At 39.1% G+C, this 21,494-nt stretch overlaps 2 protein-coding genes across 4 annotated transcripts in view; one reads left to right on the forward strand and one right to left on the reverse strand.

The window, feature by feature from the left end:
* LOC131684355 (E3 SUMO-protein ligase RanBP2-like) overlaps window positions 1–1,847 on the reverse strand; it is a 40,815-nt gene extending 38,968 nt beyond the window's left edge. For both annotated transcript variants that reach the window (XM_058967163.1, XM_058967162.1), the window contains exons 1-2: window positions 1,535–1,847; window positions 161–1,327 (exon numbers count right to left, since the gene is read on the reverse strand). In XM_058967163.1, coding sequence (XP_058823146.1) covers window positions 161–1,327; window positions 1,535–1,603 — 1,236 coding nt within the window. In that variant the 5' untranslated portion in view covers window positions 1,604–1,847. The remainder of the gene's footprint in view (window positions 1–160; window positions 1,328–1,534) is intronic.
* Window positions 1,848–17,715: 15,868 nt separating this feature from the next.
* LOC131684356 (aurora kinase C-like) lies at window positions 17,716–19,409 on the forward strand. 2 transcript variants are annotated; one of them, XM_058967164.1, is made up of 3 exons: window positions 17,716–17,812; window positions 17,889–18,555; window positions 18,608–19,409. In XM_058967164.1, the coding sequence occupies exons 2-3, from the start codon at window positions 17,950–17,952 to the stop codon at window positions 19,256–19,258; spliced, it is 1,257 nt and encodes a 418-aa protein (XP_058823147.1). In that variant the 5' UTR covers window positions 17,716–17,812; window positions 17,889–17,949; the 3' UTR covers window positions 19,259–19,409. The 2 variants fall into 2 exon arrangements, with proteins under 2 accessions (XP_058823147.1, XP_058823148.1); XM_058967165.1 differs by having other exon boundaries at window positions 17,760–17,812; window positions 17,903–18,555.
* Window positions 19,410–21,494: the final 2,085 nt, after the last annotated feature.

Raw genomic sequence — 21,494 nt, forward strand, 5'->3', positions numbered from 1 at the left:
TTCTAATGGACATTCTCAATTGTCCTTATATAGGCCACATAAGTGAAAAACAATACCAAAAACCACAGTAATATGTTTATAGTTCAATTAAAAGCTACATCTCCATCGTGCCAATAAAAGGAAATTATATGAATGTATTAGTAACTAAACATATACATACCTGATTTACCAAATCCTCAGCGGTGTTCCAAATCTTACTATCGGTTACACTCTGTATTTGAGCAATTACTGAAGCATCAACGCTCTCGTCCACACATGACAGAATGGCATTGCCAGCCTGGCAGCATCGATAGGACGCCTGTTTGTTCCAGTGAGCCATTAGCTGACGGGTGTTATCGTTGGTATGCTTCAACCACGGCTCATCTGAATCGGGCACACCACACTGATAGGCTAGGAACAAAAGCGGCAAACATTTAGCGGTAACATCACGGGCTTTTCCGCCTTGCTTTTCATTTTTGAACAACAGAGAAGCCGAATGTAACGTCAGTTGACCGCGATAATGCCGAAGGAATTCCTCCGCCAACTGTTTCTGCGGACAAGAGTTCTTTCCTTTTTCGGAAAACTTGCGCAGCGTTTGATCGAACTCAAACAACAGTGTTGAGATTTCTTTTATGTTGCTTTGTTTAATAGCCTGAAGCGATGAATCTGCGAGAAGGTTCAGATAAATTTGACGATCCAAGATCATCACCGAAAGCAACCAGTAGCCCCAGTTTGACTGGACAGTATTGGCCTTTGACTCGGCGTACTTCGTTAGCATTGAAGAAATTGCATTGGCCCATTCAACCGACTGTTGGAACGTTTCCGTAAACTTCATTTCAATATCAAAGCAATATTTGAATGCATCGTCCAGCTTTTTTTCGTCAACGAAATGTTTTACAAGGCGTATTCTTAGTCCAGGATCTAACGGACGAGCACAAATCTCCTTCAAAATAATCTCCTTTACCAGCTTGTTGTCCGTGGTAGCATCTTTGTTAGCAACTTTCAGCTTAAGATTCAATACCGCTTCATGGTTGATTCGTTCCGTTTCGGCTATGTCGCACCAGTGTTTTGCTTTCGACAAGTTCCGACTGAAATTATCATCCGATAGCAGTAACTTGCAGACGTCAGTGATCAATCCGGTTTGTTTTGAATCCAACTGCAGGGAACGCTGGTACGATGTAATGGCCCGGTCTATTTTCTTCTGCTTTTCATAGCACTGGCCGAGCAACTTATGCGCTTGAGCACTGTCCTCCTGCACCGAGATGAAACAAGACAACCAATGCTCGGCACTAGCATACTCACCCAACTTAAAGTACTGACGGGCAATTGCCAAGCCGCGTTGATATTTCTGGAACAAAATATGAATTTACAATTTAATCCAATACAGTTAAACGAAAGGTTATAGTAGTTCAGTATGTAAACACTTTTACTCGGGTACTCTAACCAACATTGCCAAAGTATCGTAATTGAAGCATTCGATTCCGAAGATGCTTCCGGATGATTCAACAAGGCCCGAATATTCATTTTCAGATACATTTTTAGCTACTCAACGTACCTCATTTTCTGGTAATTTTGCAAGAGAAGTTTTTACGTGACGATCGATATCCTTTTTGCTGTTGAACATTCTCGATTTTCGTATTGCTTTTCGCTGATCACTAGATTCCACAAAACCGAACAAATGAAGACGTTTTTCTTCCACTAAGCACAGTCAAAGGCAGACTTTTCCTGTTTGTACAAGAAAATTTTCACTTCCAGCACCGCATTAGAAAAATATCTAGACTTTTTCCACAACTGCTTCACGTGTATCGATAGTATGATTTTTCTTTCTGCGTCTTTCACTTATGGCGGTCGTTTTCGGTTTGAAAGTGACAGGCCGTACAAAACGATGTACGAGTGAATACGACTGCCGCTGCCGGTTGTGAAATAGAATTAAGAAAGACAGAGAAAGACAAAGGATGATAGCAAAAAACGTGCGATGAGCAAAAGGCGTTTGTCAATCTCGACCCGCAGTAAAAAATATTATGCACGGTAAAAAAACTTTACCCATTTTATGTATTCAATTGCCCAGTTTCGGAAGTTATTCGAGTTGTCAAAAAATGGTTATTTCTTTTGTATCTAACAATAAGTACTTTTTATCCATTTCACAACTACTCGATGAGGTAATGGCATTGGGTATATTGATCTTAATAATGGGTGAAAAATCCTTAAGAATTATTTCAAGCGAGTTAACCTGCAAACTAAGGATCGTAGCGAAACTTGCAAATTATTGGCGTGCATCGGAGTCCGTGTCGGAAACGGAACATTTCGGCAATGCTCCGAAAGCAACGGCTGTTTAGACTACTGAGGAAGTTGCAAATATGCGCTAGTTCGGCATTTTTGAGCAGCCAAAGATCCAGCCATCAAAAATATATCTAGTTGGCGGTTTTGTTTTGTTAAGCACTTTTAGAATGGGATGTCTATCTAGATTTCCATATTTTTATATGAGTTTATAATGTGAAATGAATGTTATTTTATGTTTTTGTTTTTAAATTCAGAAATAGTTCTATTGACAGTATTTTTCATTCTGGCGCGATTTTCATGAATGGGTATTTTTTACACATTTTGTTGTAACTGTTCTGTGAAAAATAATGGGTAAAACATACCCAGGTTGACGTGCAAGGTCTGTACTCATTTATGGGTACAAACTCTTTACCCATTTCATTAGTTATTGCGCACTTCCCACCAACCTGGACTCCGCACTTTTAAAGTGCGAGTGATCTCAAAACTGCGAGCTGTCAAAAACATGTATTTCAAGTGATAGAGATGGTACTTTCATAGACAGACCAGTCGAACTAACCGGTCTATAGCGGACCCTACACGTGCAGAAATATTGACAATAAATCAATTATTGATCAATATATTGATCGTATAAGGGTATCTTGGAAATATTGATCATGCAGAAATCAAATGGGATTGACGGATTGAAGCAGTCTTGTCAATATTTTTATTGACAATATTCTTGTCCAGTGTAGGGTCCGCTTATGAGAAGAATTTTAAATGGAAGAATGGTAAGTGCGCAGTGCGGTTAGAATCCAGTTTTTAGTGCCACAAGCAATATTCCACTTTTATTGAAAATGCGTAGTTTTCTACGCATTAATGGGTACTTCATTTTATCAGTGTGAACGATTTTAATCTAGTACACTGGAAAAAAAAACATAAGGCTGTTCGCAGGCTGGATGTTGTTGGCTCGAATCAAAATTTGTCGAAAGTAAACAAAGTTCATTTCATATCGTCAAACTGGCGCCCAGGTGGTGAAATCGTCAGAATTGAGTTATACAAGATGACACGAATGAACTCATGATGAATGAAGTTCATGTTTGACAATTCTCGGTGGTTTATTTACTCTGTCAGTTGCGTGAGCATGAGTGCAACGGGTGCTCATCTATCACATTCGAGCTCAAGTAACTCCCATGTAAACAAACCACCGAGCATTGTCAAACGAAGTTCATCCGGCTCATCTTGTGGGGTAATGTCGGTTGGTGTAAAATCTAATTCAACGGGGTGCTGGAGCGTTGCCAGAAAATTTTTATTTCCCAGATTAAATTTTAGGAAACTTCCCAGTTAAGCTCAGCCGGAATGCTGGCTGGTTCTAATTCGTACTCTGGCTCCTCTAACACAAGCGATTTTAGTTAGAATCGGTTGTGTTACTGCTGCCGGAAAACGAATTAGAACCAGCTAAAATTCCGGCTCATTTACGGTTGAACTTTGCTGGGTTCCGGTAACCATCCGATACCCTTCAGGAACCTCTGTTTAAGGGGAACCATTTCAATGCGGCTTAGCCGCATAACCGAGGCCTAGGAAACGAAGCGACGCAAAGCCGCTGAGTATCCGCCGGGCGAGGTGGTCATCGACCCGCCATCAGGAGCAAGTGAACCTGTGATCCACTTGTTTGCCCGGCTTACTCAAACGTAGGGGCTATCCCTAGCACGCGCAAAAGCGATGTGGCGTAGCCACATTGGGTGGTGGAAACAAAATAAAATTGGCAACGCTAGCAAAATGTAAACACAAATGAACACTCCGGATGTAGACCTGTGCGCCGCCGAGCCACGCCGCCGCCGCCGGTAACTTTTAACGTACGCCGACGCCGAACGGTAGATCGGCGGCGCGCCGCCGATGCGTTTTTCCCGCGCCGACAATTCGGGAACTCTAAAACTGTTGACTCATCATTTTATCCACAAATCTAGGAACATTGTCCATGGACCGAATATACGACGTAAACTGATTGATGATTTATCACATCTTGATCATTATTTGGTATTAGTGGTCGTCAATTGGATTACAAAATCAAAATAATCTTGATATTTTCTCGAAAACTATTACACGACACTCGTTATATAATTCAAAGATCCATTCTTGCTTCGTCAACTGGTTATGATTGTGAGCATATAAGTTTCAATTCACCATTCGTGTGCGTGAAATGGTCCACAAATTAAAAAAAAACTTCCACTTTCAAGATATATGAGCCTGAAATTTACGATTATGTGCCTGATCCTAATGTTTGCACGTAATCAATTTCACTGGAACGCAGTGTATTATTCATTGATTTTTTAACCGATTCTTAATTCCTAATATGCTACACACGATTCACCAGTCGAGTTCGTGAAACTGTTCATGATGTAATTCATGAAGTAATTAATTTTCCACATAATCTTAATATACTTACGTAAACAATTACAAGGAACTTAGACTATCATTCATGGATTATTCGCTCTGCTTTTTGGTTTTGAAATTTCTATGTGAGCTATTGTGTACAACTGCTAGCAACCAGTCTCATAGGCACGAGCATTAGATACCAAGACATTACTAGGACCTGTAACCCTGTTATTCCTTTGTTAAAATTCAGAGAAATGTTCGTAATTAAATGAAACTGCGCTGAGCAAAATACATTACCTAGCCACAATTCATGTCCGTGAAATAATTTAGAAAACTATAAGACACGTGACTCTGTGTAAAAAATCCAACGGTAAGCTTAAGACTAAAATATCACGATAACACGACGAGAATTTACGAAAATCGTTGCACGTCGTTCAATTCTTGACTGTTTTAGTCAATAAAGTTAATACAAATCAATGTTTCATCGAGTTATGAATTAGAATCATAAAAATATTAAACATATTCAGACACAACCACCTACTAAACATTTCAATATAATGTCTTTTTTTACGTGAACTAGTTTTGTGAAAACACAAAATTTATTTTCAATACGAGGCTTATTTATAATTGATTGAATCGTCACCTATTTAAATTTTTTTTACCGAAGAATAGTTGGACAGAGTGATCTTGACTTTTCGCGACGCTGGTGCACAGATGTGGCGATGCAGAGGGTAAGTTTTCTGGTCTCATAAATTATTCATCGTGTGATCTAGCCCCACTCAAGAAAGATTTTCAGTGTCAGTTGCACCAGCCCGGTATCACAGAAAAATAAGACGTAACACGAGATAAATTTTCATCACTCGTAGAAAAAACGGTCGATTTCAATTACAAATCGGTGGCGTCAGTGAGATTTTGACACAGAGCTAATTGCGTTACTTAGTTTCCGCACCCACCCGAAAACGTTACGGTCTTTTTAATCTCATGCAAACCAAAACAAACAATATGGGCCGGAAATGTAAAATTCATTCTTGTCGAAGTGCCCAAGGTGGGAGTTGTTCACAACCATTTCTTAAGTTACAACACGATGCCGATCGGTGAGTAAGCACATAACAGGACGTTAGTAATTTAATTAATTCGGTGTATCGAATGTAATGGATTAGAATTCGTTGGTCCTCGGCACTGCTGAAGAAATTGGCGGGGTGCAGGTGCTACAAAAACTAGAGAACGCTCAGACCATTTTCAATCAGATTTGTTTAGTGATCAGTTTCAACCTAACAGGAGCTAACACGTCAAGTCGTGGAATGATTATGATTGATAGTAACTGTATATTTAGGTTTCGTCAGGGTGTAGATCTGTATGATTCTAGCAAATCGAGCATACTTTGCACTCAAGATAGAAGCAGACCGTACGTTGTAAGAAAATGTAGTGCCAGGGAATCGTATTCCTTATCATTGGCGATTTTGTACTTACAAGAAGTAAAAGTAAACACCAGCCTGGAAAATGAAGTAATGTGTCTACCTTGAAAGGTGCCCTTACACAATCATTAAAAGTGACATTTCTGCGCAGTAATGCGTGTTAGGGTTCCTGATATCTGCGGGATTCTAAAAGAGCGACGGTAAACAACCCAGGGACAACTTGACAGATATTTCTTGTTTCATATATGCACCACCGATTTGATGGTGGCGCTAGTATGCCTTCTCTGTATGAGTACCACGAACAACGAAACGAAAAAGTTTCAAGAGAAAAGCGTGTTTCGTTACGCGTGTTATGAACGCCGTCAATGCGGCTAGAACAACATTTAGAAAAGGCTTATTCCAAAATGTGAATAAAGATAACTATTATTAGAGAATAAATTTATCCCTAACTGAAAACCGTCAGCAAAGTTACATAAATCTTATTATATATTTAGCTGGAAGTCGTTGTTTTTAACAACCGGCTCTCTTCCCTCCTAAACATGTTTTGGTTTTCTTGTTGTGTGAAGTTTGAAACCGTTAAATCATTGGTGCTTTTTATCTCGAGAAATGTAAATGAAAAATATTTTGGCCAATGAAAGTACATCACCACCAAGCTTAACCATTCGTTTTGAATAGAATTTGTGTTTTTATTAGAATTCTAGCAGCAAAAAGAAATGGTAGAAATGGTAGAAAAGTTTAAATTGATTATTTTCCACAGATATGGAAAATAATAAATGCGATGCGCCTTTTTCAAATTTTGCTCCATTCGAGCCGCCATGACATCACCAAATCACCCCAAAATTTACTTATGAATTCAATATATGGGAGCTGTCAATTGTCCCCGGGCTTACGGTAAAGATGACTAAATAGAAACAAAAAACAATGAAACGCAAACAACAATTAATTTCCTCAAACATAACAAAAACTGTTTTACCGTTGCTTAATTTCTCCAATATAGAACAATAAATAATTATTATGGGTCATTGAAATGCAGTCGTTACTCTGCATTCTTCAAATTTGTCCATTGCAATCATTATTTCATGCGAAGTCGTAGTATGCGACATCGCCAATTTTTCTATTTCGTTCTTCAAATTTTACAACTGTAAAAATAGTTCCACCTTTCATTTATTATCTTGCATTTGGCAAGCAGGGTGGTCACTATTGGAGCATCAGTCGAAAAAAAATTGATATGGTTGCGAGAATTACATTTTGTGCAATGTGTTCAACAGATGTCGCTAGTGCATCGTGGGCGATGATTTTTTAGATTTTCTTCAAACTGTAACGTTTGTTTGTATGTGCTTTGAAGTCTGTTACAATAGCAACCGAAAATTTGGGAAAGGAATTGTACTGTTAAGAATTTTTTTTAGTTACCTAGGCGTCAATATTCGTCACGCCGACACACGCCGGCGCGCCGCCGCCGATAGGGTCCAACGGCGTGACGCCGTCAACGCCGCCGCCGCCGGCCAAAAATGTCGCTTACGCCGCCGCCGATTAATAATGGATCGGCGCACACCTCTATCCGGATGAACCCATCGTCAATTGACATTTCGACGAGTTTTGATTCGAGCCAATAATATGGGCCCATCGAAATTCACGACTAATGATGCCCTGTCAGCAAAAATTGGGGCATGTTTTCTCGGTTTTCTCGGAGGGTTACTTTTAGTTGACATAAACACCATCCATTGCATATAGTTTTTTTCATTTTGGGTGTTGTCCTGATAGGTCAGATGTAAACAACCGCAGTTTTCCTATGTATGGTTGCCAAGTTTATTTTAAAAAACAAAAAAATCGTTTTGACGTATCACAACGATTTTTTTTTTTTGAAATAATGTTATATTATGTATATTGGACCTAAAATTTATCGAATGGAACGGAAAACTACATATAGCTTAATTACCCAATTGACATTTCGACGAGTTTTGATTCGAGCCAATAATATTGGCCCCTGTTCGCAACGCTGATGTATTCTATATGGGCTGTTCTATTTTACATCACCGGCTAAAACAGATCAATCGCAATGCTGTGATGCAATTCTATTTTTCGAGCACTTTTTTTTGATCATATTTAAAACAGCCCGACTATTCTGTTTTAAATTTTCCACAATTTGAAACACGAATAGAACACTGTTCTAATTTTTGACATTAAAAATGTCTTACTCCACTATCTGGGGCTAGTTGTCATTCTACAATCTAAACTATCTCCCATGTAACGAAACTATGTAAGGTTTGCACGCTTATAACTCTGATATTACTAGATGGATTTTTATCATTCATACACCAACCGATTCAGAAACACCTAACTTAAATATTGGTAATAATTTAATATCACCCCAATAAAAGTAGACTTTTGGAAATTGGTAAAATTAAAAAGTTTACGAAAAACGGGAAAATTACCATTCGTGAGGTAGATTTCTCAGACACAGCCGTCATTAGAGGGCACCTTAGTCGCTTAATCAAACACGAAAAGTCATAAATAGAAGCGACGCATGTCCGTTTAAATCTGTTGTTGCTAATATCCCATACGAGCAACATCGTCTCCGGGCGATGCAATAAGCGTTATCGATTATCGGCAACGTTGGCATTTGCACACACTCGCACCTAAGTGACTAAACCATATACGGTTAGTTTATAAATAGAGGTGACGCGTACACATTTGAATCAACCATTGCGTTTTTGACTGTCCCCAAGTGAGGACGTGTTTTCTCGAAAAGCGGATAGTTAAATACATCGGAAGCTCTCTTGCATCACTCACTATGACCAAGAGGAAGAAGAAACTCAGTCTCAGTCCTACCGTTCCAAAGGGTAGTGGAGCAAATTGCAGTCCAGCCACTGCGACACCAAAGAACGGCAACGTAAAATCGATGTCGTTCAGAAGGATGGAACGGAATCCGGCAGAAGCAACCATACACCAATCCAGTTCAGCCATGTGGATGGAAACGGATCAGCCATCAGCCCAAGTGAAGTAAAGATCGACGTTGCCCAGGAGGACGGAACAGGATCCGTCAGAAGCAACTGTACAACAATCCTGTCCAGCCGTGTGGATGGAAACGGTACTATCAATTCAAGTGAATTGAATGGATTTGGAGATTCCATGTCAAACGCCAGCGCTGCTGTGAAGGTTAAACTGCCGCCAATTATGGTCAAATCAATTTCAATTGGCCAGCTCGCCCAAGGTTTGAAGACGGTTGGTGTCGCTGCTGAATTTAAACTGTGTCGCATTGGAGTCAAGGTTATGGTCCGCATAAAATCAGACTACAACAAAACACTAACCTGGTTGAAAAATTCCAAGGCAGAGTTTTTCACCCATGATATCCCCGGCGAAAAACCATTCAAATGGTTATCAGAGGTTTGCCAGACATCGATCCTGAACAAATCAAGAGCGAGCTATGTGAACATTATAAATTAGAGTCGCTTAATGTTTTCCGGATGCGGCGACGTGACGAGAAAACGAAGACGTTTAGGGATTGCCTGTTCCTAGCGCACTTTCCGCGAGAAGCAGTCACACTCAACACGCTACGAGCAATTCGCGCACTCAGTTCCATTATTATTCGCTGGGAACCATACCGTGGTGATCGTGACGTTACCCAATGCCAGAAGTGTCTGAACTTTGGTCATGGAACCAAAAATTGCAACATGTCTGCTCGTTGTGATATCTGCAGCTTAAACCACAGTACAGCCAGTTGCCCGGTGGAAGGGGCAGTAGCTTACAAATGTGCCAATTGTGATGCTGCTCATCAGGCGTCGGATAAACAGTGCCCGAAACGTGAAGCGTACAAAAACATCAGGCGACAAGCATCAGCAGCAAATCAACCTGGACGTAAAATAAAAGCCCTCAGCTTCAACCAGGAGAACTTCCCACCGCTGGGACCGCGCAATTCCCAGCCCCAAGCCTCGCCGACCGCCAGTGCAACTCCAGCCGCGAGTCAATGGTCCATCCCCCCTGGACACCGAGCGACAAGCCCATCTCTTTTTTCGGCTAATGAGCTAATGGAGATTTTCGTGAACATGACAAGTGCTCTTCGACAATGCCGTAACAAACCTGAGCAAATCCAGGTCCTAGGTACGTTTATTATCAGGTATGGTGTTTAACGCTCTGAAAATTGTGAACTGGAACGCTTGCTCTGTAAGAGCAAAAAAGTTAGAGCTTGCGGACTTTGCCAGCAGGCATGACATCGATGTTGGATTAAAAACCGAAACACATTTAACAGCAAAAGATAATTTCTCGCTTCCCAACTATAACACTATCCGACTTGATCGCTCAAACACCAGAGGGGGTGGTGTGGCGATAATCGTGAACAAAGGCATACGGTTCTCAATCCTACCGCAATTTAAAACGACAATAATTGAAGCACTGGGAGTTGAAATACACGCGCTAGCTGGTGATATAAGGCTCATATCTGCATATTGTCCTCGCCAATGCTACTCCAGCAATGGGATGGCCGCTTACTTCAAAAAGGATTTGACTATTATCTCAAGAAGCAACACCACATTCATCATCGGAGGAGACCTCAACGCCAAGCATGAGCTGTGGAAAAACTACCAATGCAACCAAAATGGACGCCTGCTTTTTGACCAAACACAACTGGGGCACTACACGATACAGTTTCCAGGCGATGCAACGTACGTAACACAAGCAGGGAATCCATCGACGCTGGACATATTCATCACCAACACCAAAATTTCAAAGCCGGTTTCGCTCAACGAACTCACGTCCGACCATTTCCCAGTGATTTGCGAAGTCAATGGAAGTGCAGCTGCTGTTTCTGTCTCCACGCGGAAGGATTACCATCGTGTCAACTGGACTCAATTCAGCCGAATAGTGGATGACAACCTCCAGGAAAATCCGGAACTAACCACCGAAGAAGACATCGATGCAGCGATAGAGGGGCTATACCATGCAATTGGTGTGGCTGACGAGGCATGCGTGAGGAGGGTTCCTGTTCGGGGTAAGTTCGTTAAAATCGATTCCCACACACTTTGCTTAATTAGACTGCGTAATGTGTACAGGCGGCAATTCCAGAGATCTGGTGATCTATCCAAAAAACTTTTAGCCTCAAATCTCTCTGAAACCATCTCGTTGCGACTGGATACACTTCGAAATGAAAATTTCGGACGTGTTTTTCCATGCCTAGATGACCGTTCTCATCCCTTTTGGAAGGTTTCCAAGGTACTGAAATCTAAACCTAAACCAGTTCCACCACTGACGGTAAACAACCAGCAGCTTATTACCCCCTCTGAAAAGACCAACGCAATTGGCAATCAATTCGCATCATCCCACCTACTTGGTTCCACCATCTGCAGTCCTCTTGACAAACAGGTTGCCCAATGTGTGTCAGAATTGGATGCTAGTGATTGTGTGATACCGGCGGCTGATAGAGTGAGAGTTGAACAGGTTTGCTCCGCTATCAAGTACACAAAAAATATGAAGGCCCCCGGGTTTGATGGAGTATTTAATCTTATCCTTAAGAAACTTAGCACCAAAACACAGGAGCTCCTCTGTAAGATATTTAACTGTTGCTTGAGTCTCAGCTACTTTCCATCGGTATGGAAAATAGCAAAAATAATCCCAATCCTCAAACCCGGGAAAGATCCGACCTTACCATCCAGCTACAGGCCCATCTCCCTTCTCTCGTCCTTGAGCAAACTGTTCGAACGTATTATTCTCAACCGACTGGACATCTTCGTAACAGAGAATAACATACTCCCACCTGAGCAAATTGGTTTTCGCCGAGGCCATTCAACAACACACCAGCTATTACGGATGATTAACAACATCAATACGAACAGAGCCGTCTCCAAGTCCACTGCTGCAGCATTTCTTGACGTGGAAAAAGCGTTTGATAATGTTTGGCACGGTGGACTGGTGTACAAGCTCTGTCGCTACAACATCCCATTGTATCTCATCAAAATAGGCCGTAATTACCTAGATCAAAGGCAGTTCCGGGTAACATTAGGCGGAGATAAGTCAAACACATTTCCAATACCTGCTGGTGTTCCCCAGGGAAGTCTATTGGGCCTCCTACTGTATAATATCTACACATCAGATATTCCCCAAATCCCCATTGGTTGCCAATATTTAATTTTTGCCGACGACACATCGATCACCGTAAAAGGGAGAACACCAACTGAGCTAAGGGCAAAACTCCAGCGATGCCTTGACACCTTTACCACCTAAGCCGCAACCTGGAAAATAAAAATAAATTCCTCCAAAACGCAGACCATCATCTTTCGCCACCGTCCCACACCAAAACTCATCCCCCCCATCAAACTGCAAGGTTACAGTATGCGGGTCACAAATTGACTGGTCCAACGAAATAGTTTCTCTAGGGTTGACTGTGGACTCTAAACTAACATTTAGACCACATGTTAACAAAATCCTCACCAGATGCTCCACCCTCGTTCGTTGTCTCTATCCACTAATGAATCGCAAATCCAGACTCTCGATAACAAATAAATTAGCCGTCTATAAACAAATTATTTCCCCAATGATACATTACGCATCACCTGTGTGGGAATCATGTGCAAAAACACACAAAAAGAAGATCCAGATGGCCCAAAATCGAACCCTCCGCATGATTCTGAACCTACCATATGGTACCCGAACAACTGACTTACACCAACTAGCTGATATCCAGCCAGTCGAAGACAAAATGGCATCAACAAAATCAAAATTCAGAGAAAAATGCTCATTATCCACTTGTAAAATCTCTCTATCATTAAATGTTAATTAGAATAAACTTGTAAATAGTAGGTTAAGGTAGGTTAAGTTGTAAATAGTAGGTTAAGTAGTAGTTAGAATTCAATACTAAATTTAAACAATCTCTCTAATGAGTAAAATCGAAACAAATATTAAATATCCAACTAGTACAAACTGTACAAAAATAATCCAAGCTGAAAAGAGGTATTCTAAATCACTTAAAAAACTTGTAAAATGTATTACACTACAAAAATATGAAATAAAGTAACTGTCTGAAATGAACTGAACTGAACACATTTGAATCAGTTTTTGTCCTTATGTCGAACGGGTAAGATCATGGCTGCAGCGTCTGGACGCTACACTAAGCGGTAGACGCTATGCATTTTCGGCAGCGGTGGTCGTGTGCGGATTTTTCGGGTACCAGCACGGTGTCACAGAATGATTTGCAAAGTGGGTGGGTGGGGTGGTTTGGATTTATTTCAATACGGCAGGAAGCGACTTATGTGTGCTGCTTGAGAGTGTTCTGTTGAAAAAAATATTTATTTTTATGCATGCGTGTGCGTTATAACAAAAGGGATTATAACCACTAGAGGTCGCATGTCGCTGTTAACACTGAAAATTTATCATCTCGCTCTTACATATGCTAGGCTCATTAGTTTGACACATATTGCCCCGGATACACACATGTCAAAGTAATGGGATACAATATGCTAGAGCGAGACCCCATGTTTCAGTCCGTGAATACATGGAGACAGTAGCGCTTTGCTCCCTCTAGTAGTTATAATCTCTTTTGTTATAACTTGTTAATCCATGTTTACGGCGCTTTGTAGCTGCGTAGGGTAAAGAGCCTATTGGCTTTCATATGTTTCATATTTCGGTTATATGTTTTTTATCAGGCATCTGACAACGTGCTTCTGTAGTTATTGCACTGTTCAGCAGCGTAGTATTGTATGTTGGAGAGTACACTCAGGTTTTTACGCGGTTTTTTTGCGCGGCATTTTTTACGTGGATTTTGAAATTCACGCGGTTTTCATTTACGCGTTTTTTGAAATTTACGCGGTTTTCATTTACGCGGCCTGTATCCCCCGCGTAAAAAAACCTGAGTGTAATTGCATCGGAAACAATCACATTCCTAGCAGAACTTTTTGTTTTCTAATTTCAAACTATTTTGTTTCGTACTGCACAAAACGGAAAATTTTAAAACAGAACTTACCGTCCCAGCAGCAGTTTAAGCAGGTGTTCTTTTACGATTAAAATTCATGCATGTCTTAGGCGTTACTGGACTTAAAATTGTTTTCCCAATTTATGCAGTCAGAGTATCTGTCCTGCCCTATGTATTTAAAACACAGTTCTATTCGCGTTTTAAAGTATACAACAAATAGAACGGTTGGATATACAAATTTAAATTTTAAAATAAATCTGTTTTAAATTATGAAACAAACCGCTGTACTGAAGATATAATTATGTCAGTCCTATTACCACATAAAACACTTATATAACATAAAACGCTGCAGAGTTGGTTTAATAATACAATGTTTACACTACAGAGTTATAACACGTTATAATAATTAGCAACAAGAAAAATGTCACCAAGATAGCATAAAAATCCGTTTTAACTGGTAGTGCGAACGTTGTATAACAATGTAATTTATCAAATAATTTAATTTGTTCAACCACTAATCGATCAAGGAATACTTAACCTTAAGATTGTTTACTTAAGTTCATTAGTACATTATTGAAAATTTAAATGGAAAATGAAATTTCATATTTCATGGAGAATTTGTATATTTCCGTTGGCGGGCGTGGGCTTCCTCATCACAGTTCTCAATATAGAACTTTTCTTTTGAATATATTTTCTGGACAGACCAGCCTATTTTTTACTAGATGGATCAGCCAAATAATGCTAATCACCTAGTGAGATACTTGATTAATTGTAATAATAGATTACCGTTAAATGACTTCAATAAATCATGTTTTAATGGGGAGGGTATATAGCAAATTGTAACATATGAAAACAGGCGAGTGAGCAAGAACGTGAGTCGATATATGTGATAGATAAAATTCATTTGCACGCTCTTGAAAAAAGCTACATTTTTAATGTCACCGTGGTCGTGTCCTGTACACAACCCTTTAATATTTTTTTTTGTTTCATTAGGCTGTTCGCAATGCTAAGATGTAAATTTCTCGATAAACATATGATTACGGCTTAAAATCCAAATGTCAAAATTCTCTTTGAAAGGAAATTCCGGACAAACCGTTACTGGCTAAACACAGTTCATAGCAGTTAATGAAAGAGAAAACTTTTCTCTTTTGTTTCCTACCAACATCTTTGCTTGGCGAGTAACGGTTTGTCCGGAATTTCCTTTCAAAGAGAATTTTGACAGTTGGCTTTTAAGCCGTAATCATATGTTTGTCGAGATTTATTTCAAAATGACAAGCCGTTGGATAATTTGGATCAGTCAAAATATATCTAGAACACGGTGTTCTCAATACGATGATTTAGCCACCTGTTCTAAATGTTGTTTATTTGATTTTGTTATTGTTTATCACTTTCGTGGCACATACAGCCGATTTCTTCACCTGGATGAAAACCGGGGCGACATTATGGAACCATTTCGAATCAACTTTTTCATACAAGCTTGCATACAATAAACCTTTCTTTTCGAGATGCGTAATGTCATCCCCGGTTTTCGTTGAAAAACGGTTTACGGCTAATTGGTCACCAGCAACCTGAAAACTGGTCGTCACACATACTAATGAAAAAATTAGAACAGTGTTCTATTCATGTTTCAAATTATGGAAAATTTAAAACAGAATAGTCGAGCTGTTTTAAGTCTGATCCAAAAAAGTGCTCGAAAAATAGAACTGCATCTCAGCATTGCAATCGACCTGTTTTAGTCAGTGATGTAAAATAGAACAGCCCATATAGAATACATCAGCGTTGTGAATTTGTATTTGATACTACGTTGCCACTAGCTAAAAAATCATTAGATAATGTGATTGAATACATCAGAGATGATCTTCAAAACTTAGTAAATTAGCCTCTCTGCGACACAAACTAATTGATGCTAAATGGAAAAAGCGCAACATGTTAAATGTTGTTAAATGTTTATTTTCTAAAAACATTCCGGAATATGAATTCAAAAAATTAAATTCCATTGAATTTCAAAGCACTCTTTTTTTCTAGATCGCCAAAGCAATCAACCAATAAGCCCCTTGAAATCGATGACTTTCAAACGTCATCAGTCAGTTTTTGACTTTCAGTTTTGACATAAGTGTCTTTTAGTTGGGGCATGCCCCAACTAGCGAACACCCAACTATCGAACTACCCAACTAGCGAATTTGCGCTGTATTTGAGTGTAGTATTGCTTGTGACACTAAAAACTGGATTCTAACCGCCCGGCTTACTTACCATTCTTCTCCATCCGGTCTTCTGCAAGAAAAACATCTGTCGAAGGTGTAATGCGGCTTGAATACATAACCGAGGGCTAGGAACCAAAGCCGGTGATGAGCATCCGTCGGACGAGGTGGCCGTGGACACGCCGGCGGAAAAGGCCAAATTTCCCATCTGTTCTAAAGTTTGTTTATTCGATTTTGTTATTGCTTATGTGAAACAGTGTTCTGTTCGTGTTTTAAATTACGGAAAATTTAAAACAGAACAGTCCAAAAAAGTACTTGAAAAATTTGCAGCTCAGCATTGCGATCGATTTGTTTTAGTCGATTATGTAAAATAGAACAGCTCATATTTATTGCGTTGCAAACATCCTAAAGGTGATCTCAGCTGTTGAGATTTCGGCAAAAGATGCGAAAAAAAAAACGATTCGGCAGAAAAAATTAAGAGTGAGACGTCAATTGGGTCATTAAACTATATATAGTTTTCCATTGAATTCGATAAATTTTAGGTCCAATATACATAATATAACATTATTTCAAAAAAAAAATCGTTGTAATACGTAAAAACGGTTGTTTACAACTGGCATATCAAGACAACACCCAAAATGAAAAAAAAAAAAACTATATGCATTGGATGGCGTTTATGTCAAACAAAAATAATCATGCGGGAAAACCGGGAACACATGCACACTTAATTTGAATTACTGGGTACAGTAAAATTTTGCTGGGGTTTTGAACAGCAAACCGTTCGGTAATCAATTCAGTAAAACAATTCGGTTACCGAACTCTCCGCAATCTGTTCTCTCCAAACGTCAAAAAATACTGGTCAGTCAGCAGTTTCCTCTGAAAATGGCGACTTGACAGATGATTTGCTGTACCTGTTTTGTAAGTTTTTGACGAGGTTCGGTAATGTTGGTACAATTTTGCCGAACAATCAGTCAGTATTTTACTGGATAATGTTTATGTACCGAAAAAAACAGAAGTACTGATAAATTCAGTGAAAAATATTGCGGGTTTCAGCAAATTATTCGAAAAATTACTGAAAATCGCTAAAAAGTGAAAACTTTACCGCAATTTTTTTAACAACTTGCTGATAGCTCCGTAAAAATATCACTTTACTGTTCATGTCGTCAAAAGAAATTACTGAACAACTTTTGGCTGGTTTAGTGTGTGTATTCATTTTTTCTGACAGGGCATCATTTGTCATGAAATTCGATATGTCAAATGCTTCTGATAGTGTCAAATCAAGACTGTCAACATATTTCTTTATTTTAAATTTCAATTTTATTTTCGTTTCCTGAGTTGGAAAAAACATTAATAATATTAATAAAAAAGATTTGTTTTTCTCATTTAATGCTAAGAGAAGAGACGACAACAGGCTTCTTGCTCTGCTTGATTTTCCCGACTAGGCCCGGCAAAACGACCAATCAGAAGCTGGTTCAATATTAAGGTTAGGACTGGATCAAATTGCAATTGTCTTCTCCTCTCTTAGATTTAATGACCCAATTAAAAAAAGTCAAATGTTGCCACCTTTCTATTCCCATGCTAGCTAAATTCATCGAACTCATCGAATTCACCCAAGATCCAGCTGTCAAAATTTCGTTCAAAGCGGAAAGTGGAAGAATGTTCGTTGCAGTCTCGCAGCATTTTTAAATTAGGTAGACATTATTTCGGTTTTTGTTAGTTTCATACAGCACAAAAACTACAGTTTTGTTTTTTATTTCATACATTCAGTACATTCTTTTTAGTGAACTTTCCGAAACCGTGCATGTCAATACCAGTCCAACCTTAAACAATGTCGCAATTCAACAAGGAAAACCGAAAAATCGTGCTTCAACCATGGGCTAAACCTATTGGCAGTGCTGGTGCATCGCGAATGGGCAATGGAGTCACCAGCGGGAATATAGATGGGCAAGCTGCTAAAACGATGTCGCAGGTTAATGCTGGATCAGAAACCAAAACATTGAACCAGTTTAAAATACCTCCACCGCCAACAAGTCCCGCTAAAGCTGGTCAAAGAACGCTCCCCGTAAAATCCCTTCTTAACAGAGCTAAAATTTTCAATCAGGAATCACTCGACGATCAAGTGAATCCTACGCCGCCAACTAAAGAGGGGTCGCAATTTAAAGTTCCAACAGTTGTAAATAAGCCAAAACCGGAAACTCAAAAAGTCGTTACTAGCACAACACAGAATTCTTCATCCGGAGGACAGCAGCATCAGTCCACCGCATCCAGCTCCGGTAAAAAAATTTGGACTCTAGCTAATTTCGATATAGGCCGTCCACTGGGCAAAGGAAAATTTGGAAACGTGTATCAGGCTCGTGAAAAAGAAACCAGATTTGTGATTGCCCTCAAGGTGCTTTTCAAAAAGCAAGTTCATGCACAAGGCATCGAACACCAGGTAAAAATGGTAAACGATTAGATTTAAATCAAATTAATACTATTCTTTTAAGGTGCGACGAGAAATTGAAATTCAATCCCATCTACGTCACCGAAACATCCTGCGGATGTACGGATATTTTCATGACGAAACTCGAATTTATCTTATCCTGGAATACGCTCCAGGTGGAACGCTTTTCAGTAAATTACAGACTATTCCCGGAAACAAATTTCCTGAAAAGCAGTGTGCAATCTACGTCAACATGCTCGTCTCGGCATTGATTTATCTCCACGAACGCAATGTTATACATCGGGATATTAAACCGGAAAATTTACTGCTAGGTCATGAAGGAGAATTGAAAATGGCCGATTTTGGGTGGTCCGTACACGAACCGACCTCTACGCGGACCACCTTATGCGGAACGTTGGATTATCTTTCACCGGAAATGGTGCAGGGACAGCCACACACCAAGAATGTTGACCTGTGGAGTCTTGGAGTGCTAGCGTACGAATTATTGGTCGGTCGTGCTCCATTTCACGCCCTTGAGTACGATGCGACTTACACCAAAATTATGAAGGTGCGCTACGAAATGCCACCAGAAGTGTCCCGCTCTGCATCGCACTTAATATCTCGTTTGCTGGTCAGGAACCCTGAACAGCGTATGCCGCTCGAGCAGGTTGCCAAGCATCCGTGGATCTTGCTGCACGTTGATCCGAAAAAGTGACGTTGTGTGTTACGTTGGAGGCAAGCGTGGTATTGCATTTTTATGAGGCATGTATCGCCCTTTTTTGTTTTTTTTTGTTTTATTTTATAACAAGCTGAACCGAATCATAGACTTCACTAGTATTTTAAAAACTTTACTGTAAAAACGTTAACGTGAATAAATGGAATAATCGCAATTGAAATGATGATCTAAAAATATTTTAGAAATAATCTCCGTTACACTACCAGATACCGTTCGCCTCGGAATAGTTGTCTACTTAATTCTATGAATCGTATTTAAGTAAATTATTTAATCCTTTCATGCACAACTTTTTTCTAGTGCTTGCTAGGTTTTAAAACTATTGTTGCTTGTAAACGGAGGAATCAAGAAACACGAAAAACCTTTCTCATAAAGATAGGTGCTTCCCTCGTAGTACTACAAGCTGCTCAATTTTTAGCTTCCAATACTCAATACAATTCTCCTAGAGTATTTACAATTTCGTAGATACTGAGCTATTGATTCATATGTTTCTGGTTTTGTTTCTGCGAGGATTTCTGTGAGCGGTTTTTTCTTACTTAAATATGGGAAAGAGATTCTAATGGAATTGAACTTTTGACAGTCGTACAAAAGGTGAGTGATATCTTCTTGCGCATTGTTCGCATCGGTCATTTGCAATCAAGTTCCATTTAGCTAGTCGTTCCTTTATAGCTGTATGTCCTGTTCTAATTCTAGTCAGTCTTATTATGTCTATTGTTTGTAAGTTAGCCTTTGTTAGTAGTTTGTTTTTGAACCAGGGATGCAGTGATACTTGTTTTGCGTGTTCGTAGTGAAATCTCCCTTTTTTTCCGAAGTCTTGGTGTAATGTTCTTGCCATATTTGCATCAGTTCGTTTCTAACTTTCAATTGTGAATCTCCCAAACAGAAGTTTATGTCATCTATTATATTTCGTTTGGTACCCAATTTAGCTGCGTGATCTGCTCTATCGTTTTCTGTTTGTCCTATGTGTCCTGGGATCCATTGGATATAAATTATGTTTATTTCTGATTGCATTATGTTGTTAAAAAATTCTGTGATTAGATAGTTTTCGGTTTTATTCTGTTTTTGTAGTAATTTGCAAGCACTTTGTGAATCTGTGAATATTGCCACCTTTTTTATTCGCTTTTGTTTTACATATTCTGTCGCCCGTAATATGGCAGTAATTTCAGCGTTCATTATCGTGAATCCTGATTTTAATCTGCCACTATATGAAATTCTTTCCTGAAGGTCATAGCAAATACAAATATGTAATTTGTATTTGGTCATAGTATCCGTATCCTACTTTGTTATCAATTATTGATCCGTCTGTGTATATATGATAATAGTGTTGATATTTTTCTTGTATCAGTTCTTCCACTATTTGTTTTTGTAATTTTATCGGCAGGTTGTTTTTTTGTAGTCCGCGTATTTCACTGTTTATTGTTAGTTTTCTTTGTATTTCGTCTTTATTTGTTTCTAGCATTTTTCGTTTTTCCATTTGATAGAAATGGTAGTTATTGAGTGCTGCTGCTTTCTCTAGATATGATGTGTGTTTTGGGATGTGATCCATACTCATGATATTATAGTGTTTCAACTATAGGACTATTGTTAAAGTAAATCATTTTTGAAATTTCTGCTCTCTGAGCTTGAGAGGTAGTTCTCCTGCTTCGTATAGTAATACATGATTTGGTGTGGACTGAAGCAATCTGAGTGATGTACGTAATGATAGATGATGCACTGATTCTAATTTTGAAAAAACTGTTTTTGGTGCTGCTGCTATTATTGATAAACCATAATCTAAATGTGGCCTCACTATTGCTTTGGATAATCTTAGCATTTGGTCAGGGTGTGCTCCATTTCTTTTTTTACTTATCATTTTCAAAATGTTAATCTTTTTCTTAGCCTTTATTATTGTACTTGTAATATGGTTTTTGTATGATAGTTTGTGATCTATTTGTATACCTAATATTCTATGACTGGTTACAATGGGGATTGGGCTATTTTGTATTTTAATACTAACATTTGGATTAAATTTGTTTGTAAATATTATGGACGCTGATTTACCCGGGTTTATTTCCATACCTATACTTTTAAAGCTTGTAGATAATCTATCTAGAAATCTGCACATTTTGTTGGCTGCTGAAGCTACATTAATACCTGTTGAAAGTGCTGTGAAATCGTCTGCAAACTGTATTGGTTCCTCATCTTCTTTTACTGTTGAATGAATTATTTTCGTATATAT

This window comes from Topomyia yanbarensis, chromosome 2 (genome assembly GCF_030247195.1).
Source record: "Topomyia yanbarensis strain Yona2022 chromosome 2, ASM3024719v1, whole genome shotgun sequence".
Taxonomy (NCBI): Eukaryota; Metazoa; Arthropoda; class Insecta; order Diptera; family Culicidae; genus Topomyia; species Topomyia yanbarensis.